Source organism: Pangasianodon hypophthalmus, chromosome 10 (genome assembly GCF_027358585.1).
Source record: "Pangasianodon hypophthalmus isolate fPanHyp1 chromosome 10, fPanHyp1.pri, whole genome shotgun sequence".
NCBI classification, from domain to species: domain Eukaryota; kingdom Metazoa; phylum Chordata; class Actinopteri; order Siluriformes; family Pangasiidae; genus Pangasianodon; species Pangasianodon hypophthalmus.
This window is the reverse complement of record NC_069719.1, coordinates 321372-347123: the sequence shown is the minus strand read 5'-3', so window position 1 is coordinate 347123 and position 25752 is coordinate 321372. Positions and strand designations below refer to the sequence as shown.

The following is a 25752-nucleotide window of genomic DNA, read 5'->3' as shown; positions in this document are numbered from 1 at the left end:
AGGAGAACGCCCCGCCCGTGCCGTTACCCATAAGGCCCGGCGAGGTGGCTCTGGTGCCCCCTGGTGGCGAGGCGTGGGACGACACTGACTTCAATCGCAACAAACTCAGGATCAGCATCAGCAAGGTACGAGTTCACGCTCGGAGAAACGGTTCACTTAATAAAATCATTTTTACTCAGTGTTTATCTGGTAAACATGGCCGTAACGTTCTGTATCAGACGCAGGTAACTGCAGAAGAGGAGGAGCAAGCGGAAGGGGCGGAGCCTGTTTCCCCGAGACCTGCCGACACAGAACCCCCCGGGTCTCAAGTACGACCCCTCAGGTACCGACGAATCAACAGCCCTGAATCTGATCACCTGACCGGAGCAGACGGGAGGGCAGACGGCTGTGACAGACGGTGAGGAGTGTGTGTGTGCGTGTGTGTGCGTGTGTGTGCATGTGTGTGCGTGTGTTCATGAAACTTACAAATACACACTGAGGGTTTGTTACGAATGTTTTCGGAGGTGAGTTGATTGATTGTTGTTTCCCGTGGTGTCAGCTCCCGGATGGACATGCTCGGCTCTCCGTCTCGCCTCGTCCTGTCGTCTCAGCCGGCTCAGATGTTCTCGGTGGAAGGCGGTCACGAGGCTCACAGTAACGCCTTCATCCGCTCCGTGCCATTGGCTGAGGAGGAGGACTTCGATAGCCGCGAGTGGGTGATGATCGACAAGGAGGCGGAGCTTCGTGACTTCCAGCCGACCACATCAGGAACCACGGACGAAGAGCCGGAGGAGCTCCGCCCCCTGGAAGAGCACGAGGAAATGAGGAGGAGGAGGGGGGAACGAGGGAACGAGGTCGTGGTTCGGCCCAAAACGCAGCGCGGAGCAACGGGATTGGCTGGAGTGGAGGAGGAGGCGGGGCCGAGTCACCGCAGGAGGGAGTCAGAGCCGTTTGGGCCACACAGACAGGTAAGATCAAAGCTGTGTGTGTGTGTGTGTGTGTGTGTGTGAGAAGGAGAAATGGTTCATTCTGATTGGTTCATTCACGTGTGATGTCACTCATGTGATGTTTGTGTGAGTGAATGTCAGGCATGTGCTGATGTAACTGTTTATCTCCTACATTATTCTGATATTTTACACTAAAAAACACAATGATTTATTTTATAAATTACTTATAAACTTTGCTGGTTATTAATATCACCTGTGTTTAACGTGAGGGTTTATTGATGAAGTGATAATCAGCACATGCCTGAGTGGAGCTTCTGCAGCGCCAGCGACGAGACTGTTTACTCTCACTGCGAGTGTTTACTCTCACTGCGAGTGTTTACTCTCACGGCGAGTGTTTACTCTCACGGCGAGTGTTTACTCTCACTGCGAGTGTTTACTCTCCCGGCGAGTGTTTACTCTCACTGCGAGTGTTTACTCTCCCGGCGAGTGTTTACTCTCACTGCGAGTGTTTACTCTCACGGCGAGTGTTTACTCTCCCGGCGAGTGTTTACTCTCACTGCGAGTGTTTACTCTCCCGGCGAGTGTTTACTCTCACTGCGAGTGTTTACTCTCACGGCGAGTGTTTACTCTCCCGGCGAGTGTTTACTCTCACTGCGAGTGTTTACTCTCAGGCAAGTGTTTACTCTCCCGGCGAGTGTTTACTCTCACTGCGAGTGTTTACTCTCCCGGCGAGTGTTTACTCTCACTGCGAGTGTTTACTCTCCCGGCGAGTGTTTACTCTCCCGGCGAGTGTTTACTCTCCCGGCGAGTGTTTACTCTCACTGCGAGTGTTTACTCTCACTGCGAGTGTTTACTCTCCCGGCGAGTGTTTACTCTCACTGCGAGTGTTTACTCTCCCGGCGAGTGTTTACTCTCACTGCGAGTGTTTACTCTCACTGCGAGTGTTTACTCTCCCGCCGAGTGTTTACTCTCCCGGCGAGTGTTTACTCTCACGGCGAGTGTTTACTCTCCCGGCGAGTGTTTACTCTCACTGCGAGTGTTTACTCTCCCGCCGAGTGTTTACTCTCACGGCGAGTGTTTACTCTCCCGGCGAGTGTTTACTCTCCCGGCGAGTGTTTACTCTCACGGCGAGTGTTTACTCTCCCGGCGAGTGTTTACTCTCACTGCGAGTGTTTACTCTCACTGCGAGTGTTTACTCTCCCGGCGAGTGTTTACTCTCCCGGCGAGTGTTTACTCTCACGGCGAGTGTTTACTCTCACTGCGAGTGTTTACTCTCCCGGCGAGTGTTTACTCTCACTGCGAGTGTTTACTCTCCCGGCGAGTGTTTACTCTCACTGCGAGTGTTTACTCTCACGGCGAGTGTTTACTCTCACTGCGAGTGTTTACTCTCCCGCCGAGTGTTTACCCTCACTGCGAGTGTTTACTCTCACGGCGAGTGTTTACTCTCACTGCGAGTGTTTACTCTCACTGCGAGTGTTTACTCTCCCGCCGAGTGTTTACTCTCCCGGCGAGTGTTTACTCTCACGGCGAGTGTTTACTCTCACTGCGAGTGTTTACTCTCCCGCCGAGTGTTTACCCTCACTGCGAGTGTTTACTCTCACGGCGAGTGTTTACTCTCACTGCGAGTGTTTACTCTCACTGCGAGCGTTTACTCTCACTGCGAGTGTTTACTCTCCCGGCGAGTGTTTACTCTCACCGCGAGTGTTTACTCTCCCGCCGAGTGTTTACCCTCACTGCGAGTGTTTACTCTCACGGCGAGTGTTTATTCTCACTGCGAGTGTTTACTCTCACTGCGAGTGTTTACTCTCACTGCGAGTGTTTACTCTCCCGGCGAGTGTTTACTCTCACTGCGAGTGTTTACTCTCCCGGCGAGTGTTTACTCTCACTGCGAGTGTTTACTCTCCCGGCGAGTGTTTACTCTCACGGCGAGTGTTTACTCTCACCGCGAGTGTTTACTCTCACCGCGAGTGTTTACTCTGCCGGCGAGTGTTTACTCTCACTGCGAGTGTTTACTCTCCCGGCGAGTGTTTACTCTCACTGTGAGTGTTTACTCTCCCGGCGAGTGTTTACTCTCACTGTGAGTGTTTACTCTCACTGCGAGTGTTTACTCTCACGGTGAGATTTTCTGCCATTTTATACTTGTGTTGGTTTTTTATTCGTGTGATTTAGTGTTTCCTTAAAAGCTCAGTGCAGGAAAAAGCTTTTAAGAGGTGTGTATGTGTGTGTGTTTGTGTATGTGTGAGAGAGAGTGTGTGGGTGTGTGAGAGTGTGAGAGTATGTGTGTGTGTGAGAGAGAGTGTGTGTGTGTGTGTTTATGTGTATGTGTGTGAGTGTGTGTGTGTGTGTGTGTATGTGTGTGTGCTCTGAACCATCAGTTTCTCCAACACACACCTGATGTTTAATTCGTGCTGCTGGATTATTATTACTGTGTGTTAAATCTGTTTAAAGTCGTAACAATAACTAAATTATTAAAACAGAAATAAAGTTATTTATTGATTGATTGATTGATTGATTGATTGATTGTAATAATTCATTCCGTGTTCACTGTGCGTTCAGGTGCTTGTGTGTTTGTGTGATTTGTTGAGTAAGCTGCAGTGTTCTCACTCTGACACACTGCTGCTGAATCCTGCACTCTGATTGGTCAGAAGGTGTTGATTAGTTTTCTGTAACAGCAGCTCTGACAGTAGCGCAGGTTTATATTAATGCTCTCGTTCTAATACGTTATCGTTTCCATAGTAACAGCTCATTCACAGGGACGTGTACAGCGAACGCTCCACATACACGGATTAACAAACGTGTGTAATTGTTGATAAGTAAGGAGATGTTTATGTAACATTTATGGAAGGAGTCTCCAGTGTCAGCGCTTTGTAACAGTCAGAGGTAAAGCTGGAACTTTAAGTTTTCCGACGTCTTCAGGACAGAGGAGTTTACGCTTCTTTGCGGTTTCTCAGTAACATGCGGAACAAGCTGCGTTTCAAGAGAAATATTTTACTCAAACACGACAAGAACAGGGCAGGACTACAACCATCGGGTCGTAACCATAGCAACAGTATTATATAGTAGTAGTGGGGTTTATTAGTGTTTATAAGAAGTCTGAGATTTATTACAATGCAGTGATGAGTTATGATGAAGCTCAGCGAGTACACGTATTCTGTTTATACTGTTGTTCAGTGGGCGGAGTTTAATTGAGACACGCCCACTCCGACATCAGAAAATAACCGACTTCACGTCACAGTGTTCTGTAGTACAGTGCTGCGTTCAGAGGAGGTGTAACTGTGTGTGTGTGTGTGTGTGTGTTCACAGCTCACAGGGAAAGTTTATGTGCACGCAAATGTGTGTCTGAAATACACACTGCTCTGAACCATCATACACACACACACACACACACACACACACACACACACACACACACGCGCACACTCACACACACACACACACACACACTCACACACACGCGTACGCTCCTTGTCGTCCCTGCTGGATAGTGACAATGATTTTGAGAAAAATAATTTAACAAATCTTTTTGTTGAAGCACACACACACACACACACACACACACACACTTAGATTAGTTTTTCGCGCATTTTTTTCCCCGAGCCTGATCCCTCCGCTCTTATTGGTCTGTTTCAGTTGGAGGAGGACAGGCCACACCCACCACACTCTTTCGCGAGGCCCGCCCATTTGAGGAGACTGGCGTCGTACGTGTTCCCCTCCTCCTCCAGCATGGAGATGGAAACCTTCCCCCAAGACCCCACTCCCGGGGCGGCGGCCATTCAGCGCAGCCGCTCGGCCGAGAGCAGCCCCGCCCACTGCCACGCCCGCTGCCGAGGCCATCAGCATCACCGTGGCAACAGACACGCCCCGGCGTTGCCAGGCAGCCCGAGGGCGCGGCACTCTGTCCTCAACATCCCGCGGCTGCACATCCAGCAGATGCTCGCTAAACTCATGAACAAGACATGATGAGACTTAACACACACACTCACACACACACACACACAAGAACACACACAAGAACACACACAGCTTTAAAAAAAAAAAAACATGCAGACACACAGATTATTACGGCGCGTGCAATAAACTCAGCCTCTGAGCTACGTGTGTGTGTGTGTGTGTATGTATGTATGTACGTGCGCGTGTATGTGTGTGTGTGTGTGTGTGTATTTGCGTGTGTGTGTGTATTTGCGTGTGTGTGTGTGTGTGTGTATGTATGTATGTATGTGCGTGTGTATGTGTGTGTGTGTGTGTGTGTGTGTATGTATGTATGTGCGCGTGTGTATTTGTGTGTGTGTATTTGCTTGTGTGTGTGTGTGTGCGCACGCGTGTTTGTGTGTATTTGCGTGTGTGTGCGCGCGTGTATGTGTGTGTGTGTGTGTATTTGCGTGTGTGTGTGTGTGTGTATGTATGTATGTGCGCGTGTGTATTTGTGTGTGTGTATTTGCGTGTGTGTGTGTGTGTGTGTATGTATGTATGTGCGCGTGTGTATTTGTGTGTGTGTATTTGCTTGTGTGTGTGTGTGTGCGCGCGCGTGTTTGTGTGTATTTGCGTGTGTGTGTGCGCGTGTATGTGTGTGTGTGTGTATTTGCTTGTGTGTGTGTGCGCGTGTGTAGCTCCAGCAGAAACGCAGCCTCCTGATTGGCTAAGAAAAGAGAAATATGTATAAAGAGACACTGTACAGTTTATTTCACATCCTTTATAGATGAAAAGAGAAAGTTTTTAATGATTTTAAACAAAACACATACTGAGTGTGTGTGTGAGTGAGTGTGTGTGTGAGTGTGTGAGTGAGGGTGTGAGTGTGTGTGTGTGTGAGTGAGTGAGTGTGTGAGTGAGCGTGTGTGTGAGTGAGACTTCTAGCGTTTATAAAACTGTTCTGTGTTTGTCTTTGCCTTCATCATCTTCAGCAGCTTCGTCGTCAGGCATGTGTCAGTGTTTAATATCGTGATAATATTTGACCATTTACACTCTGTAATCTTCTTCATCATCTTCATCATCTTCATACTGCACTGATGGAAAGATCATCAGCTTTAGTTTATTGTTAAACAGAACAGTGGACTAAACACAGCGTAATGGACACCATTAGACCAGTTCCCGTTAGAAGTGTTACAAAATGTGGGCGGAGTCAAAGACAGGTGCAGAGATCGTTCATTAAATACGTGCAATATATGAAATTTCTTCTTCTGCTACCGTAACGACGCAAACACACAGTCACTGAGTTCTGATGCTAGTGTACTAAAGAGTGTGCTGAATAGCGTGACTAGTTAACGCTAACTAACACGAACTGATGCTAACTAGCTATCGTGGTGTGACTCTGATTATCGGCGCGTCCTGAAAGCAATCATGTGTTTTATAGTGTTTACGATTACAGCATCGCAATATATCACATCACTGTGTCTGCGTGTGTGTGTGCGTCTGCGTGTGTGCGTGCGTGTGTGTGTGTCTGCGTGTGTGCGTGCGTGTGTGTGTGTGCATCTGCGTGTGTGTGTGTGTCTGCGTGTGTGCGTGCGTCTGCGTGTGTGCGTGCGTGTGTGTGTCTGCGTGTGTGTGTGCGTGCGTGTGTGTGTGTGCGTCTGCGTGTGTTGCTGAAATATTCTGTGTAATTATGATGAGTTTATGGTCCTGAGGTCGTATGTAAATGTTACGTGAGTATTCACGTGAGGAAAGTTGCTGGTATTCAGAGTCGGGTTACGCAGCTGAGCTCCACATTCAGATCATTAAATCACCTGGGGTTGGGGTTAGGTTGTCGTTCACACCTCCGAGTCTGTTTTCACTTCATCAGTTATCAAAAACTAACTGGATTCACCTGAAGCTCCGCCTTCTTCTCAGTTAACTTACTTGAATGCAGTGACGCCCACGCCAAAAGAGCGTAGTGACACGCCCACACCGAAAGAACGTAGTGACACGCCCACACCGAAAGAACGTAGTGACACGCCCATGCCAAAAGAACGTAGTGACACGCCCACGCCAAAAGAACGTAGTGACACGCCCACACCTCCAGAGCGCAGTGACACGCCCACGCCTCCAGAGCGTAGTGACATGCCCACGCCTAAAGAATGTAGTGACACGCCCATGCCAAAAGAACGTAGTGACACGCCCACCCCAAAAGAACGTAGTGACACGCCCACGCCAAAAGAACGTAGTGACACGCCCACGCCTAAAGAATGTAGTGACACGCCCACACCTCCAGAGCGTAGTGACATGCCCACGCCAAAAGAGCGTAGTGACACGCCCACGCCAAAAGAATGTATTGACACACCCACACCAAAAGAACGTAGTGACACGCCCACACCTCCAGAGCGCAGTGACACGCCCACACCTCCAGAGCGCAGTGACACGCCCACGCCGAAAGAACGTAGTGACACGCCCACACCTCCAGAGCGTAGTGACACGCCCATGCCAAAAGAACGTAGTGACACGCCCACGCCAAAAGAACGTAGTGACACGCCCACGCCTAAAGAACGTAGTGACACGCCCACACCTCCAGAGCGCAGTGACACGCCCACACCTCCAGAGCGCAGTGACACGCCCACGCCTAAAGAATGTAGTGACACCCCCACGCCAAAAGAACGTAGTGACACGCCCACACCTCCAGAGCGCAGTGACACGCCCACACCTCCAGAGCGCAGTGACACGCCCACGCCTAAAGAATGTAGTGACACGCCCACACCTCCAGAGCGTAGTGACACGCCCACGCCTAAAGAATGTAGTGACACCCCCCATGCCAAAAGAACGTAGTGACACGCCCACACCTCCAGAGCGTAGTGACACGCCCACGCCAAAAGAATGTAGTGACACGCCCACACCTCCAGAGCGTAGTGACACGCCCACGCCAAAAGAATGTAGTGTCACGCCCACACCAAAAGAACGTAGTGACACGCCCACACCTCCAGAGCGTAGTGACACGCCCACGCCAAAAGAATGTAGTGACACGCCCACACCTCCAGAGCGTAGTGACACGCCCACGCCAAAAGAATGTAGTGACACGCCCACACCTCCAGAGCGCAGTGACACGCCCACACCTCCAGAGCGCAGTGACACGCCCACGCCTCCAGAGCGTAGTGACACGCCCACGCCTAAAGAATGTAGTGACACGCCCACACCAAAAGAACGTAGTGACACGCCCACACCTCCAGAGCGCAGTGACACGCCCACACCTCCAGAGCGCAGTGACACGCCCACGCCTAAAGAACGTAGTGACACCCCCATGCCGAAAGAATGTAGTGACACGCCCACACCAAAAAAAGTAGTGACACGTCTATGCCAAAAAAACGTAGTGACACGCCCACACCTCCAGAATGTAGTGACACGCCCACGCCTAAAGAGCGTAGTGACACGCCCAAACGGAAGGAACGTAGTGACATCAGCTTGAGTAGAAAACGCGTATAAACACACACACTCTTCACAGTGAGCTGGAAGTAATTAACATTTACGTTTCTCCAGCGCCGCTACCGTATTCCCCTGAGTTTACTGTCCTCCTATTGGTGGATTTTAGACGATCATCATAGCAGCGCTAACACCAAGGAGCTTAACTCATGACCAGAGAATTCGTTTATGATGTACGACAAAACCGAGCTGAAACTGGTGGAGTGTGAATCCGGGGGAAGTTACAGGCTGAAGGATAACTGATGAAATAAAACAATTTGGACCTCCGTGTTCTTACGCTCTTACAAACACGAGTTCTCTGGATAATTTACACTTCTTAGCTTCTTCAAGAGGTTCTACATGGAACCTTCTCGGAACAGGAAACCCGGTCAGGACGGTTGTAGACATTTCAAGATTTCTTTCTTTTACGTGACAAGCGGAAAAATCCTGCAGAGCAGCAGCTCTCAGAGTATTTACAGACAGAGACGCTTTTATCTTTCTAAAAATAATTACAGAACATTAGCACACGTTTATTACATTCTGAACTTCTCACCCGTTTTGGTGAACGGTAGCAATAGGGTCCAGTTGACTTGTTTACAGGTGGAACAGAGCTGATGAGGATTGATGGAGATTTTGTAATGAAATTAGAAAATCACAGATCCTCTGTCTCTGCGTTGGAGAACCCACATGGAGAACCGAGGCTGTAGCGGCGTTCTTCAAAGATAATATGAGGAAGTGACTCAGAGGAGAACATCTCCATCTCCAACAGTATATCAAGCATCAGCATCACAGAAATGATGTCTACGTGCAGCTCAGATGATTTTAAACATGTGAGTGAAATCTAGAGGCGCTCATCGGAATGTTTTTAAACACGTTATAAACCGCTAACCGAACCCTTGCACCGTTACTGCAGCGTTACACGGCGTTAGAATATCTCCTTCAGCATTTACTCCACGTTACCGTGGTGGGACTTTATAAACTCCTGAGCTTATAAACCTGTTATAACCTGCAGCTCGTCACAGACCGGTGTGAGTTTATAACATCATCACTACCTCAACCTCCTGTAGTGATACTCCATATGAACGCTGAGGAAAGTGTGTGTGTGTGTGTGTGTGTGTGTGTGTGTCACAGTGCTGCAATAGCGTCATCACACACTCGTCTTCCATGATAAAAACGAGATTTTACGCTACGATGTTTTGCTGCAGAAGCGACGTTTAATTTAAACAGAAGCGTGAATTCACTCGTGTGCGTTTTCCCGTGCGTGACGCGTGTTACGGTTCACGTGCGTGTTCGTGGTGAAATCGCGCTCGGTGAAAGTTCAGCAAAGCTCGACTTTATGCAAATGAGTTCATCTGTAACGTTGTGTAATGTCGGCCAATCAGGTGAGAGTTCGATAATACTAGTCACTAAAGTTTAAAAAATGACGTTTAAACACAGAGGATGTTTACAGCGTCTGTCTGTGGGTGTGGCTTTGAGTCCATATATGGAAATCTGAGCAGGTCTGAGTGGGCGTGGCTTTAAGATGCTAGGCAGGAATGTGTGCAGGACATTAATTCCATATATGGAAGTCTTATAAATGTGAACATTTATTTACACGATTTTGCCAACGTCTGTATAACTCTCGTTAACCTGATCACGTTTAAGTTACGTTTGTAATCTTTAACGCTAGCTAGCTAGCTGGCTAACAACACTTACAGTTTAAATTGGATTACGTATTGTTCATGGCGAAGCCCCGCCCACAAACAGACTCCTGCTGAACATTTCCACGAGGAAGTGTGTTTGATTTTGACTGCGCAGGAAATGATAGCATCGTAAAACAGAAAAGTTACCATCGTAGCTAACACGTACAGCTGCAGTCTGAGTTCACGAACAAGAACTGATTTTATTTATTTAATGATCAGAAAATAACAATAATAAAATAATCGTGTCTCAATCAGGGTGTAATGAAAACCTGAAATTAAATTAACTTTGTGACTAAATCATGACTCGAAGTTTATGTACTTTATATTGTTTACTGTCGTTTCTGACGCAGTTTTTGATTCCGTTATAATTGAAAATGAGACGATTTATAACGCACAGTCACTAATATTTACTCAACTATTATTCAAAAATGTGTTTTTTACACAAATATGACACTAAAATCTGTTTAACACTAAATGATGAAATCAAATGAACTTTTTGACTCATCGAGGATGAAAAATGTTAATTTTATATAAAATTAAACTAAAATTACATTTTTATTAAAGCAAAATTGCAATTTTCTGTCTCGGTTATGACACGAAACTCTAAATAAATAGTTCTAATTCGGTGATGATGCAATATTTAAAATTTTTTATACATTATGACAATATTGAAAATTTGTGAATAAATTATGATAAATGAATTCGTATAAATGTGACTCAATTATGATTATTTTAAATAATAACATCTCTAAATTGTTCATTTTAGTTTATGACTCAATTATCGATAGAAATCTTTAGAACACTGAGTTACGAGTTAAATATTTATCACATTTATCATATATATTATATATTATATACTTTATAAAGGCTAACGCTAACTCTTTATAAATTACACAAAGCTGATAATGAGCTGTGGATTTGTTTATAATAATCAAATGATGAATAATAATAATAATAAAAATAATAATAATAATAATAATAATAATTAAAGGAGTTTTTGTCGTGGACTCGGACGTTTATTTACATTAAAGCGCTGCTGCATTCTCTCCGTGTGTGTTATATATGATATATTTATATATAGTGTATATGAACGTATAGAATGTATATAATGTGAGATGTATAAAGGGCAATAGACGTGAAGGCAATATCTGTGTTTCTGGGAGGAAACGTTTCTCGTGTCACGTTTCTTTCACGTGTAATGTGATAATAATATGCACACGCTTCTACTTGAACATCTTCCATTGAACAAATGATTGTATTTTCTTTCTGCATGTTGATTCGTTTCAGCGTGTAAACACACGTGAAGTCACGTGCGATGTGTGTGAGTGCTGGAGACGTGATTTTACAGGACTGCTGCTTCTGGTGTTTTACACACAATCACACGTTTACATCAGAATCACACGCGTGACGGAGTTTCGCCTCCAGACCGCAGGGTTGCTCGGAGACGGGGGGCGTGGCCTGTTATAAATGTGCACGCGTGGCTAACGCAGTGCATTGTGGGACATCATCAGGACATTAATGGGTAAATAAAAGACTTAAACATGACAAAACACGCACACACACACACACACACACACACACACACTGCTCGTGTAAATTCCTGTTCTTTTTTAATCTAAAGCAAGCGGGTGTTTAATGTGAAGTAGGTTTCAGTTTGTTTCTATAATCACAGAGAGTCTTTTAACGCTGTTACTGTCTCCGAGCAATAACTGCTGTCTCTACATAAGAAAATTTGTTTGTTTGTTAGTTTGTTTGTTTGTTTGTGCAGCGTCTCGATCGGTCGCTGAGAGATTTCGTTCGGGACAGTAATCTCCTCTCATTATTTTGCACGTTGAGGCTGAAACTCCGTCACTGCAGATTCATAAAACTCTCACGTTCACAACAACAACAACGTCTTCCTCAACTCAGCGTTCAGCAGAGTTTTATTTACACACACACACGTGCACACACACACACACGCACACACACACACACACACACACACACACGTGCACTTTCAGTGTCTGTAGTTTATAAAGTGAATGTACTGTAACTATTTCCTTATTGGATGCTAAATACGACGTCACACACGATGAGTCTGATCTGAGTCTGATCTGAGTCTGATCTGAGTCTGATCTGAGTCTGATCTCAGGCAGAACCGTCCCTGAGCTCGTCTGTTAGAGAGCAGCGTTAATGTAATTAAACTGAAAAGCTTGTAACATGACAAGAATGTGATGATTGTATTTTATTATTCATAAATAACAGGAAGTTAAATGGACTCAGTGATGTTCCTCCAGTTTGTTCTTTAATTAGCATAATTAACATTAATATTAACAGATTACACAGAGAAGGGGTTTTAAACTCCTTTAACGTTGTGTTAAGATCACGACATTACACTCAGTATCATGACATCACATTAAAAAACAAAACAAAAATGGCGTGCAACTTAAAAAAAACGTCCTACAGGATTTTAAAACGTCGTCATTTATTTGTTAAAGAGGTTTAAATATACAGCATTGTGTAAAGATCTTAGGCACAAAACGCTGTAAAGTAAAGACTTTTTAAACATAACAATTTACAGTAAACTTTAATAAACAGTAATAAACTAAACGCAGTCAGTATTGGGTGTGACTCTGCTACTTTCAGCAGTTTTATAAGGAAACTATCAGTAAGTTTTACAGTTTTTTATTATGTTTTTGTCTGAAAAGTGTTCAGTTACGTAATAATGCTGCTTTCTTTACTGACATACGAACATTCTTTTTCAATAAACAACGTTTATATTTTTGTTGAAAAAGTAATGTTTGAAAATGTTTTTGTACTGAATCAGTAATGTAGAAATCATACAAAACAATCATACAGTCTACAGTAAAAACCGAGTGTGTGAGAGGTTTGCACAGTGCTGTATGTGTTCAAAATCTGTGAAATTAAACCTAAAGATAATGTCCTGAAACCTGTTTACTAAATGAGTTCATCACACTGTTCCATGACGAGCTCTCAGATAAACGCTTAATTAAAATAATATTTCATTTAAATCATGAGAAATAAAAACAAAACCTGAGAAACTCACTAGAGAACGAAGCCTGAGCTCTTTACGTGTCACTGCTGAGGAATGAAAAGCTCCACAGGTCTGCTTTTTATTTTTAACTAAAAATCATCACGTTGTTGTTCTGAAAGTAAAAGATTTCTCTCTGAACCCCAGCTATCGTTAAATCTGTGCACTTCTGATGAGTCACTGACTTTCTGACCTGATTTCTGTATGAAATTATCATCAGGACTGAAATGTTTAAATTAAAGGATGTTGTCACACTGGCTGTGACTCCACACCTCTCCTCCCATCTGTGTGTGTTTTTATAATTCACTGTTCTCTGTAGAATACACCTGTAATATATATACAGTATATAGGATTAAAATACAGCATGTATTTAAAGATTTTATAATAAAATAATCTTCATGCTGCTAGAAGAACATCACAGTAACTGGCTGTATAAACACACGCTGTTCCACTGCACATCACTAATGGGCTAAAACCTTTTTTTTAGAGCGTAAAAAAGAAATAAATAAAAAGAGCTTGTAAAACAAACTGTGCCTTTTACACGTGTACGTTTTTATTTTATGAAAATCCAACAGAACTTGTGTCCTAAAACACGATTAAATCATCTGGAGAATCACTGAACCTCAGTCTGTTCTGTTTATTACTTTTATTCCTTAATATTTACACCACACTTCTGCTGAATCCTGCTCTCTGATTGGTCAGAAGGTGTTGATTAGTTTTCTAGAACAGCAGCTCTGACAGTAGCGCAGGTTTATATTAATGCGCTCGTTCTAATACGTTATCGTTTCCATAGTAACAGCTCATTCACAGGGACTCGTACAGCAAATAATAAAAAAAAAAAGTTGCTAAAAGTTTATGTAACATGTATGGAAGGAGTCTCCAGTGTCAGCGCTTTGTAACAGTCAGAGGTAAAGCTGTAACTGTAAGTTTTCCGACGTCTTCAGGACAGAGGAGTTTACGCTTCTTTGCGGTTTCTCACTAACATGCGGAACAAGCTGCGTTTATTTTTGTCTTATTAATTTGAAGAGAGAGAATAAAGAGGCTGGTGAGGGAACAAGTGTTTATAGCTGCTATAACGTAAGTGACAACAGGAACTAACTCGTTTTACTGATGTTCCACAACATTAAATGTAACTATAAATGGATAAAAGTATAATGTGTGGTTCTTTAATGAATACAAAATTGTAATTGTTGGTAAGTTGCTGAGGTGTAAAAGGAATAAAACACTAGGGGACGTGCTGTTAGAGGAAAATAATCAACTTCTGGGTGGAAACAGTAACTCCACTTCATCACACCACACACACACACACACACACACACACACACACACACACACACAGTGTTTATTACTTAGATATTACCCTTGGCAGCCTGATGTAGTAAAACAGAGCTGAGTTTGCTAGCGCTTAAATAAAAGCTGTAATGGTTCATGGAGTTAAGATTCTCTATGAGCTGCTGTAAAGTTTCTGCATTAACCAGCTGGAACCAGTCGAGACTTTACTCCATGTTTACACAGCTCCTTGTTTACACAGCTCCGTTTTTACACAGCTCCATGTTTACACAGCTCCTTGTTTACACAGCTCCGTTTTTACACAGCTCCATGTTTACACAGCTCCATGTTTACACAGCTCCTTGTTTACACAGCTCCGTTTTTACACAGCTCCATGTTTACACAGCTCCGTTTTTACACAGCTCCTTGTTTACGCAGCTCCGTGTTTACGCAGCTCCGTTTTTACGCAGCTCCGTGTTTACGCAGCTCCGTGTTTACGCAGCTCCGATTTTACACAGCTCCGTGTTTACACAGCTCCATTTTTACACAGCTTCGTTTTTACACAGCTTCGTTTTTACACAGCTCCGTGTTTACACAGCTCCGTGTTTACACAGCTCCGTTTTTACACAGCTCCGTGTTTACACAGCTCCGTGTTTACACAGCTCCGTTTTTACACAGCTCCGTGTTTACACAGCTCCGTGTTTACACAGCTCCGTGTTTACACAGCTCCGTTTTTACACAGCTCCGTGTTTACACAGCTCCGTTTTTACACAGCTCCGTTTTTACACAGCTCCTTGTTTACACAGCTCCGTTTTTACACAGCTCCGTTTTTACACAGCTCCGTGTTTACACAGCTCCGTTTTTACACAGCTCCGTTTTTACACAGCTCCGTGTTTACACAGCTCCGTTTTTACACAGCTCCTTGTTTACACAGCTCCTTGTTTACACAGCTCCGTGTTTACACAGCTCCGTTTTTACACAGCTCCGTTTTTACACAGCTCCGATTTTACACAGCTCCGATTTTACACAGCTCCGTTTTTACACAGCTCCGATTTTACACAGCTCCGTTTTTACACAGCTCCGTGTTTACACAGCTCCGTTTTTACACAGCTCCTTGTTTACACAGCTCCGTTTTTACACAGCTCCGTTTTTACACAGCTCCTTGTTTACACAGCTCCGTTTTTACACAGCTCCGTGTTTACACAGCTCCGATTTTACACAGCTCCGTGTTTACACAGCTCCGTTTTTACACAGCTCCGTTTTTACACAGCTCCGTGTTTACACAGCTCCGTTTTTACACAGCTCCGTGTTTACACAGCTCCGATTTTACACAGCTCCGTTTTTACACAGCTCCGTTTTTACACAGCTCCGTGTTTACACAGCTCCGTTTTTACACAGCTCCTTGTTTACACAGCTCCGTTTTTACACAGCTCCGTTTTTACACAGCTCCTTGTTTACACAGCTCCGTTTTTACACAGCTCCGTGTTTACACAGCTCCGTGTTTACACAGCTCCGTGTTTACACAGCTCCGTTTTTACACAGCTCCGTTTTTACACAGCTCCTTGTTTACACAGCTCCTTGTTTACACAGCTCCGTTTTTACACAGCTCCGTGTTTACACAGCTCCGTTTTTACACAGCTCCGTTTTTACACAGCTCCGTGTTTACACAGCTCCTTGTTTACACAGCTCCGTGTTTACACAGCTCCTTGTTTACACAGCTCCGTTTTTACACAGCTCCGTTTTTACACAGCTCCGTGTTTACACAGCTCCGTGTTTACACAGCTCCTTGTTTACACAGCTCCGTTTTTACACAGCTCCGATTTTACACTGCTCCGTGTTTACACAGCTCCGTTTTTACACAGCTCCGTTTTTACACAGCTCCGTGTTTACACAGCTCCGTTTTTACACAGCTCCGTGTTTACACAGCTCCGTGTTTACACAGCTCCTTGTTTACACAGCTCCGTGTTTACACAGCTCCGTTTTTACACAGCTCCGTGTTTACACAGCTCCGTGTTTACACAGCTCCGTTTTTACACAGCTCCGTGTTTACACAGCTCCGTGTTTACACAGCTCCGTTTTTACACAGCTCCGTGTTTACACAGCTCCGTGTTTACACAGCTCCGTGTTTACACAGCTCCGTTTTTACACAGCTCCGTGTTTACACAGCTCCTTGTTTACACAGCTCCGTTTTTACACAGCTCCGATTTTACACTGCTCCGTGTTTACACAGTTCCGTGTTTACACAGTTGACTTTGAAATGTTCTTTTATTTAGCGACTGAAAGTGAATCTCTGTGTTTATGAATCAGAGAGATGTTAGTGCACTTTACACTGTTAATTAACTCTAATTTTTATTGTTTAAAATCAGACAATTCTATTTTTAACGCTTTGAGAAATCCTCCTGTGGAAGTGACATCACTGTGACTGTCGTCTTTGTGTTATTTTGGAGTGTATTTGAACTCGAGCAGTAACTCATGTAACTCCTGATTCCTGCTCTCTGCCGTATAGGAGCCTCTGGAGGCGGAGTCAAAGGTGAAGCGCGTCGACTTCTTGTCCACGGTGCTGATGTTTGACGCTCAGAGAGAAACCTCACGACGTTCAGGAAGTGATGGAAGCCCAGAAGGTGCCGCCTCCACGCTGCTGGCTCCGCCTCCTCGTGACCAAGACCAGGAAGAAGCGTCCCGTACGTTGGTGCTCGTGTCCGCTGGTAACGGGGCCGTTTCCCCCGGCGACGGTCAGGGCACGTTGGGGGCGGTGACACCACAGGCTCCCGACGAATCAGAGCGCGGGACTCTTGCATTCATGTTCAGACCTGCTGCTATGGTGACAGGCGCCGTGGCGGCAGCTGGACGCTCCTCATCTCCTCCACTGGCAAAGGTGGAGCGAACATTCGTGCACATCGCCGAGACAACACACCGCATCGTCATGACAACAGGGAAACAGCTGCCTGAGTCCGAGAAACCCTATGTACGGGATGAGGAAGAGGAGGAAGTGATGGAGGAGAAGAAGGATGGAAGCATGGGTGAAGAAAAAGGAAGCAGCAAGGAGGAGATCATCTGGGAAAGAGCTGAGAGACAGGTAGAATACGGTGAAGAGCGAAAGGAAGAGCAGGAAGTGGAGGAGGAAGTGGAGGAGGAAGTGGAAGAGGAAGTGGAAGAGGAAGTAGAAGAGGAAGTGGAAGAGAGAGAAAAAGTGGAAGAGATGGAAAAAGAGACTTGGCCTCTGAGGAAGAAGATGATTGATCTCAAGGAGAAGGAACGAGAGAGTGAAGGCGAGGAGAGAGAGAAAGATGAAGAGATAGAAAAAGAAAAAATCTGTCCTACAGAGGAGGCGGAGCCAGAGCCATCAGCTGAGTCAGGTGACCAGCAAGGACCTTCCTTCATTGGACGTGAAGAAACCATAGAGATGGAGGTGCGAGATAAACCTGAAGAGGTTCCAGTGGAACAGGAACAGACCCGTGAAGAAGCACGTCCTGTTCTAGTCGCCGGCATAGGGAAGGAGGCGGAGCCAGACCAGGAAGTTACATCACCACAGCCTCGGCCACGGAGGCACAGTCGAATCCCGGTGCTCATTTCAGAAGAGGAAACCGGTTCGGACCGGTCATCGCAAACCAGTCCGAACCAGCTGGTGCGTAAAAGCCGACGCCCACAACTGGCCCGACTCGTCCTGGAGCGAAAACGATCCAACCAATCAACAACCGCCTCCGAGGACGACACCCACCAATCAGACGACTCGGCCAGGGCAAGGGGAGTAGAAGGACCAATGAGGAGCCGGATCCCACGGCCGGTCACGCCCATTAAGAAGCCTTCTGTCCAATCAGGGAGCGGGGCGGTGCCTCAGACTCAGAGATCCGTCTCCTTCATTCAGGCCAGGTGAGACAGCCGATTATTATTATTATTATTATTATTATTATTAACAGCTGTTTATTAATTAATGACTTCAGAGGATTAAATAAGAACTGATTATTTACTACATTTACAAAATATATTTGATCGACACACATCTCAGTGTAGCGGAATAAACATTTTTCTTCTTATTTCTTCTTCTTATGGATTTTTTTTCTTTATTTATCGCAGTTACTGTATTTATGTTTATAATTATATTTTTAATATCTTTTTAAATATTTTTGAATATTTTCGTAAGATTATTTCAGTTTATAAAATAATTTTAATCTATTTCAGTTTCTGTGTACTACTCTTAATAATGTTAATGATTAATTCATTAATTTATTTATTTCAATTTCCTTTTGATCTAAATTGTGAAAACAGTGACGTTTAATATCGTATTTATCTTATAAAATGATATTAATTATGAATAAGTATTAATAATAATTTGTCCATGTGGAAAACATTTCCAGTGAAATATCAGTAAAGCTATTTCTCACACGAGAGCTAATTAAACTGAATTAATGGAATATTTACTCATTTATTTAACTGACCATATAGAATGTATAAATCTGATTACTGACCTCATAAACAATTATATTTATATTATAAGATATATGATAAATTTATTTTGTGTATATAATATTTTGTGTTAAATTAACAGTTTATTTCATTTATAAATTCCTCTTTACTTATTGTCTCTCTCAGTTCTGTTAGCTCCGGGATGCAGAAGTCAGCAAGTGCTCACTCAAGCATCCATCAGCAGAAGCCCCGCCCACAGCTCCGCCCCTCCAAAACGCTCCCACCCCGCCCCCTGACCCCGGCCCCTACAGCCCACAGACCCTGGGCTCCAGGCCCCGCCCCCTCACCTGCCACTCGGACAGCTCAGCGTTCCGCCTCCCGGCCCGGCGCTCCTCCTGCTTTCCGCAGCGCTAGCTCCGCCCCTCGCAGTAACTCCGCCTCACGTACGGAGAGCCCCTCCCCGCAGCGCTTCCGCCATGCTGAGACACGCCCTCTTTCAACAACACAACCCAAATCCAAAGCCCTGGACTCCGCCCACAAAAAGGGCAAAGCTTACCCAACGGCGGCGCAGAAAGGGAAGAGGGAGTCATGTGACCCAAAATATAAAAGCAGATAATTACTGTAAATGTAAATCCACGAGCATTTCACCTTCTAATACATCACACTCTCGTCCTCGTCCTCATTAACAGCACTGACACGGATACGATAATCACTCACACAGTCGCCTGTGCAGTCCGATCTAAAAGTCTGAGTCTAACGCTGACCACACGTTCTTCAGTTTCTGGTTTATTTCTACATTTCTACAGCATTCAGGTGAGGAAAGTTGCTGGTATTCAGAGTCGGGTTACGCAGCTGAGCTCCACATTCAGATCATTAAATCACCTGCGTGTCGTTCACACCTCCGAGGTTACCAGATGTTTATTGAGTATAATAACGTCTAGAGCAGCACCTTTAAACACAAACGCTCACCTTTAAACTGAAAAGTGTAAAATATAAACATTAATGTGATGAGATCTGAGTGAGAAGATGAGAAGGCGAGTGTTGAAATAAATCTAACAGGAGTCTCGTATATCACCGATATCACTGCATGAATAGAGCTCGCTGTAATTCTCACATTAATCACCGCTTTAATTTAACAAAATGGCTTCCACACTCATTATTCAGCAGCTCAGAGAATAGCACTTGATCCAGCACATCCTGATATTTATTTATTTATTTATTTTTATATTTATGTATTTATTTATTTATTTGGAGCTCTGACAGTTACCCGAGTGCAACTTAATGATCTGATTAAGACGCGTCTCTCCTCTGATGTCCTCTGTGTGGAAAAAAGAACTTTTTGTGGACTTTAAATTGTGTGAGTGTATTTACGGCTAAATCATAAATCTCAGCGTGACGTGTTGTGGTTATATTAAACAGTCAGAAGGTGGCGCTGGACTTAACGCTGCTCCTCACTCGAGCCGAAATCACGCAAGGAACATGTGCTTAAGCTGGAGATCAGAATCGAGCATAACTGAGACACGCCCCTGTTTTAGATAAGCTCCGCCCCATGTGCGTGTAACTCTCACGTAACCTCTGAATAGCGCTTCAGTCAGTAGTTTCGTGTGAGGTCCGAGTGCTGATGCGTGTGATTTCAGCGTTAAACCCTCACTGAGTGCTTTAACTCTACTGAAGAATGGAAGTGAATTAGAGTTTAGTAACCGATGATTACTACAGTGTTTGTGGACTCAGACTTTTAGAGCTGACTGTGTGCGATACACATCTGTTTCTCACTGTACACAACAGACACCTTCATGTTTCAGCTGTTTAAATACCTCTGCACAGGACACACACACACACACACACACACACACACACGACATGATGTTCTGATGGAGTGGGTTGGACAGTATAACACACCTCGCCTGCCTTAACAAAGCCTGCAGAGAGATACGGTCTCACACCACACACACACACACACACACACACACACACACACACACACACTCTGTGCTCCAATACACACACTGCTATAGTCCACACACATCCGTAAATAATCACACACACCTGAGCGAAGCTGGAGTGATCAGCTCGTCGTGTGATGTCACTCGCTGCTTCTCTGTTTTACTGTAAACACACACAGGAGCGTTAATGTACACGTTTACGGCATAATGCAGGAGTTTAGACGAGCAGCGTACGTTAGGATTCACGAGACAGTGTGACGTTATACAGGACTGAAGCTTTGACTTATATCTGTATAATAATAATAATGATAATAATAATAATAAAAATTTCTCAAGCACAAGTTTGTACAAAATCAGTAAATATTTTATCCTGATCTAAAACCACAGCCTGTAGCACGATAACCGAAATAAACAAGCACACTGACGCTCGCTGTTAGAAAAGGGTTCTCAGAGAACCTTTCTGATGGGAAATCCTCATTAACAGGGTCCTACATGGAACCTTTTAGGGTTCTCCCAGAACAACAAGCTGAAAACTAATTCATGGTTCTAGAATGAACTTTTTTTCTACATACAACAAAGAAAAATAACAATAAAGAGAGAAGAACAGTAAAGATAGACACAACACTACATCTGATTATTATTATTATTATTATTATTATTATTATTAATCCAGAACGAGGGAATCGTGTTGCTCTATAAAGCCAGTTATTGTATGGAAGTGAAGCATGCCTACATTAGACCTTCATAACACATTCATAAGCAGTTTATGAACAGTTGATACAGCAGTACAGGATTAACGTAAGGATCATGTCACAGCCTGAGAAGAGTTTTAATGTATTTCACTTTATCTTCAGGAGAAAGAAACACGACTGAGTGAGAATGTTTATCTGGAACTTTAATCTAATTTAAATATTATATTGGAATTTATTATTCTGTGTTTATTAACTGCACTTTTATAAAAGATTGAACAGGAGAGTGAAATGTTGGAGGTGCGTTTACATAAAACTACAGACGGCTCGATAACGTTTCTTTTCCGATACTGACACTGAACGCTGGAGTATCAGCTGATACCGAAACCCGTCTCTTACAGTTTTCTTTAAAAACCAAAACTCAGTTACTTTAAAAGGTTTTTTTTTTTACTGAAACACTTCACGGTTTAACCCTTTCACACCAAAATCACTTACATTGTAAATATAATAAAAAGAATAAAGTATAAATGTTATAAAATCAGTCCGAACAATAAGAAAAACCAGGCAAGTCTCGTTATATTTAAACATTTTCAATTCCACAAATATATTTCTTTCTCAAATCCAGTTTCTGTTTGTTACAGGATGTGATCTGATACCGGGTGTTGGCCCAGGTGCTGGTATTGACTGAGTATCGGATCGGCACCGTCTCTATATCAATATCTATATCACTGTTATAAACATCACGAAGCCCTTATTCCGGATAAATAGTGATTTAATGCCACTAACACAAACCTTTTGGCCAAATGACCGCAAATGGACGTTGAATAAATTTCCTGCGACTCCGAGCCTCGACGTTTTGGCTTTTCCTCGTTATTTATCGTCACGCTTGTACATCCATATTCAGTAAATATCTCAGAATACTTTCGTGACTTCTTTTGTCACTCGATGTAGTTGTGGAACAAGTGGAGGAAGAAATCTGTCCAGTTTTATTGCTGAACTCATGCGCTAGTGCAGCGTCGTCTTTTCATTTCAGTGCGACTCGCAGAAACATTTCAAAATATTAGTGCGCAAAATCCGTCTTTATTTTCAGAGCAATATTCATAACGTTATTATATTAATAATATTATAATTTGTAAAATAAATAATGCAGAAGAGGAGATTTTCTCTCTCGACCCTGTTTGTAAATCAAGCGACTCCACATGAGGTCACGACCCCTAGTCTGCTTTAAACTAAAGTACTAATCAAAGCAGTTATAACACTGTTATGAAGCACTATGTACAACTTCTACACTTTTAATGTGAATGTGCTGTTAATAAAAACAAAACTAATAACTAAATAAAGGGTTAAAAAATAAAAACACTCTCCATCAGTCGATCAGGATTAACCGAATACACATAAAGCCTCGAGGTGTGACATAAAGCTTCATAAATTCTGCTGTGCTGCTTTATAAACAGTTTATGCAGTGCTTATCAGGTATGTATGTACAGTCAGGTTCATAAGTATTTGGACAGAATTTTTGCAATGTTGCCTCTGTACTCCACCACAATGGACCTGAAATGAAGCAATCAAGATGTGTTTGAAGTGTAGTGTTTCAGCTTTAATTCAGCCGTTTAGGAATTACAGCCATTTTCAGTCCCTCCATTTTCACAGGCTCAAAAGTAATTGGATAATTAACTGATGAGGAGTTTCATGTCCAGGTTTGGCCTGTTTCCTCATTATTTCATCATGAGTTGAGGAGATAAAAGGTCTGGAGGTGATTCCAAGTGTTAAGTTTGCATTTGGTAGCTGTTCATAGGAGCTCTCAATATGCGGTGCAGAGAGGTGTCGATCCAAGTGAAGGAGGTCGTTAGGCTGAAAAAACAAAACACACCTATCAGAGAGATAGCAGAAACTTTAGCTGTGGCCAAATCAACAATTTGGTACATTCTTAAAAAGAAGGAATGCAGTGGCGAGCTCAGCAACACCGAAAGGCCTGGAAGAAAAACCCCTTCACAACATCAACAGAAGTCAAGAACACTCTGGAGAAGGAAGGCGTATCATTGACAAAGTCTACAATCAAGAGACGTCTTCATGAATGTAAATACAGACGGTTTACCTCAAGACGCAAACCGCTGGGAACATTCAAGAACAGGAAAGCCAGATTAGACTCTGCTAAAACAAAAAGAAAAAAAAACTGACCAGTTCTGATGCAAGATTAACATGTACCAGAATGATTGGATGGGAAGAGAATGGAGAAGGAAAGGAAGGGCTCATGATCCAAAACATACACATCATGTGTCAAACATTCCTAATATTTATGATTATTAGTTTGTCCAGTTACTTTTGAGCCTGTGAGAATGGAGGGACTCTGTAAAAAATGGCTGTAATTCCTAAACAGTTCATGCAGTATTTTAGTTAAACCTTTTGATTTAAAGCTGAAAGTCTACAATTCAGTCCCATCCTGATTGCTTCATTTCAAATCCGCTGTGGTGGAGGACAGAGGCAACATTACCATCATTGTGTCACTGTCCAAATACTTATGGACCTGACTGTATATGATAAAAGGCCTAATGTAGATGCATTTCAAATAAAGTGTTACTGAAAATAGATTTTTTGCTCTCATGTCCACAAGCTGCATGACCACTCCTGCATTATTCTAGAAACATGTAATATAAAGGTTATACAGCGTTTATGTAAATGTTATACAGCGTTTATATAAATGTTATACAGCGTTTATATAAATGTTATACAGCGTTATGAACACGCCGTCTATCAGTTCACTCCAAACCACTTCGCATTCAGTCACTGAATTATTCCTAAAGTTTTATTTTCATCAGTCTCACTCAGTGTCTGTACCTCAACCTGCTTTCAGGGACACACACACACACTCACACTCACACACACACTCACACACACACACACACACACTCACATACACACACACTCACACACACATATTGCTGTTTATTTCATTCCAAATCTGCAAAGATTCACTACAAACTGCTAGAAATGCTTCAAAAATCCGTACAGTCTGAAGCGAAACCGAAATCCTGATATCGAGACTCTTTAAACGTTTGACCTTCATTCAGTCAAATTTTCTAAATAATTTCACAGAAGGCAAGTTCTACAATTCCAAAATTAACCAGCGTGAATTCAGATCCAGAACGTTTATGAAAAAAAAATATATGAGAAGATCTCTAGACTAGGCATGTGCTGATATTAAATACTCACGTCATTATTATTACTTTTTATCACAGGATATAATAATCTCGTGATTTTATAATATACACACTGGACAGAAATGAACTTCAGTAAGCTAACGTTATAGATTATATAAATGTTACATGATATTTGTTCATGATAACAATAATAACTATGAGTTAAATATAGCCATAATATATATATATATATAGTGTTACTGATTATCAGCACATGCCTACACAAGTAAATTTACTCTCGACCCCAAATCTATTACTCATTACTGCCCATAATATTCTCCTTTAAGCCCCGCCCTTAATCTGGAAAGCTTTATCTTATTGGCCCGCTTATTAACGACCCCCTCTCTCTGATTGGTCGATTGCTGTGATCGCCTCCTCCCTTTGGCATGCCTTTGGAAATGCTCGTTCTTCTCTTTCTATAATCGTCTGTTGAAAATATGTAGATAATACAAGCACTTTTCGAGACAAATTTATATTTATTTTTGTTTCCGAAAGGAAGAAACGGATGTAATATAAAAATAAGAAAATAGTGTTAATTTTTGTTAGTTTTAGTTTTTATTTTAAAGTGCTCATTAAACGTCAATCAGATATTTGGGGTGAGCTTTATCAGAATAAAGAAACAGAAATAACGGATGAAGTTAAACAGCTGAAGGAGATAAACATGAGGAAGTGCTAATGTGTTCCCTAAAACCAATCATTCTCTATTGAAAGTGAAAGTGATAATGATTGGGATAAACGAAGCTAAAACTCCCCGGTCTGTTGATATGATGATGATGATGATGATGATGATGATGATGATGATCTTTTCGATGTTGGTGCTTGTTGTGTCAATGACGGTCTTTACTGTGTGATACGATGCAACACACACGTCCTGAAAACATGCATCACGTTTCTTTGACATTTATAAACTCCTGAGAGAGTGCTTCTGATTGGACGGTTCCCCGGGTTCTGCTGCAGAACATTTGCATGCTGTAGGACTTGACTGGAACATGGAGAAGAATTCCTGAATGTTCCAGAACGTTCCTGAATGAGCGAGGAAAGACGTTCTCACTTTAATGATCTCCTTCATGTCTCCACCGCAGAGGGAATCCTGCATGACTGCGACGTTCATCATTAAACGCTTCTCTTATTCCACCTTTCTGACGAGTTTTCCCAACGATCAGCGATGCCAATCAATAAACAGGAGCCACACCAGTGTTCTGATGTACGCCTCGTCTCTGTTTCAAAAAAAGTCCAAAAACAAACATCGACAAAC

General features: G+C 43.2%; 1 protein-coding gene across 2 annotated transcripts in view; it reads left to right on the top strand.

The window, feature by feature from the left end:
• Positions 1-25693, top strand: part of ttbk1b (tau tubulin kinase 1b) — a 62450-nt gene extending 36757 nt beyond the window's left edge. For both annotated transcript variants that reach the window (XM_053237418.1, XM_034308079.2), the window contains 5 exons: positions 1-125; positions 219-397; positions 539-947; positions 16771-18134; positions 18855-25693. The exon at positions 1-125 is cut by the window's left edge and continues 83 nt beyond it. In XM_053237418.1, the coding sequence (XP_053093393.1) occupies positions 1-125; positions 219-397; positions 539-947; positions 16771-18134; positions 18855-19284 (2507 nt within the window). In that variant the 3' untranslated portion in view covers positions 19285-25693. The remainder of the gene's footprint in view (positions 126-218; positions 398-538; positions 948-16770; positions 18135-18854) is intronic.
• The last annotated feature ends 59 nt before the right edge of the window (positions 25694-25752 follow it).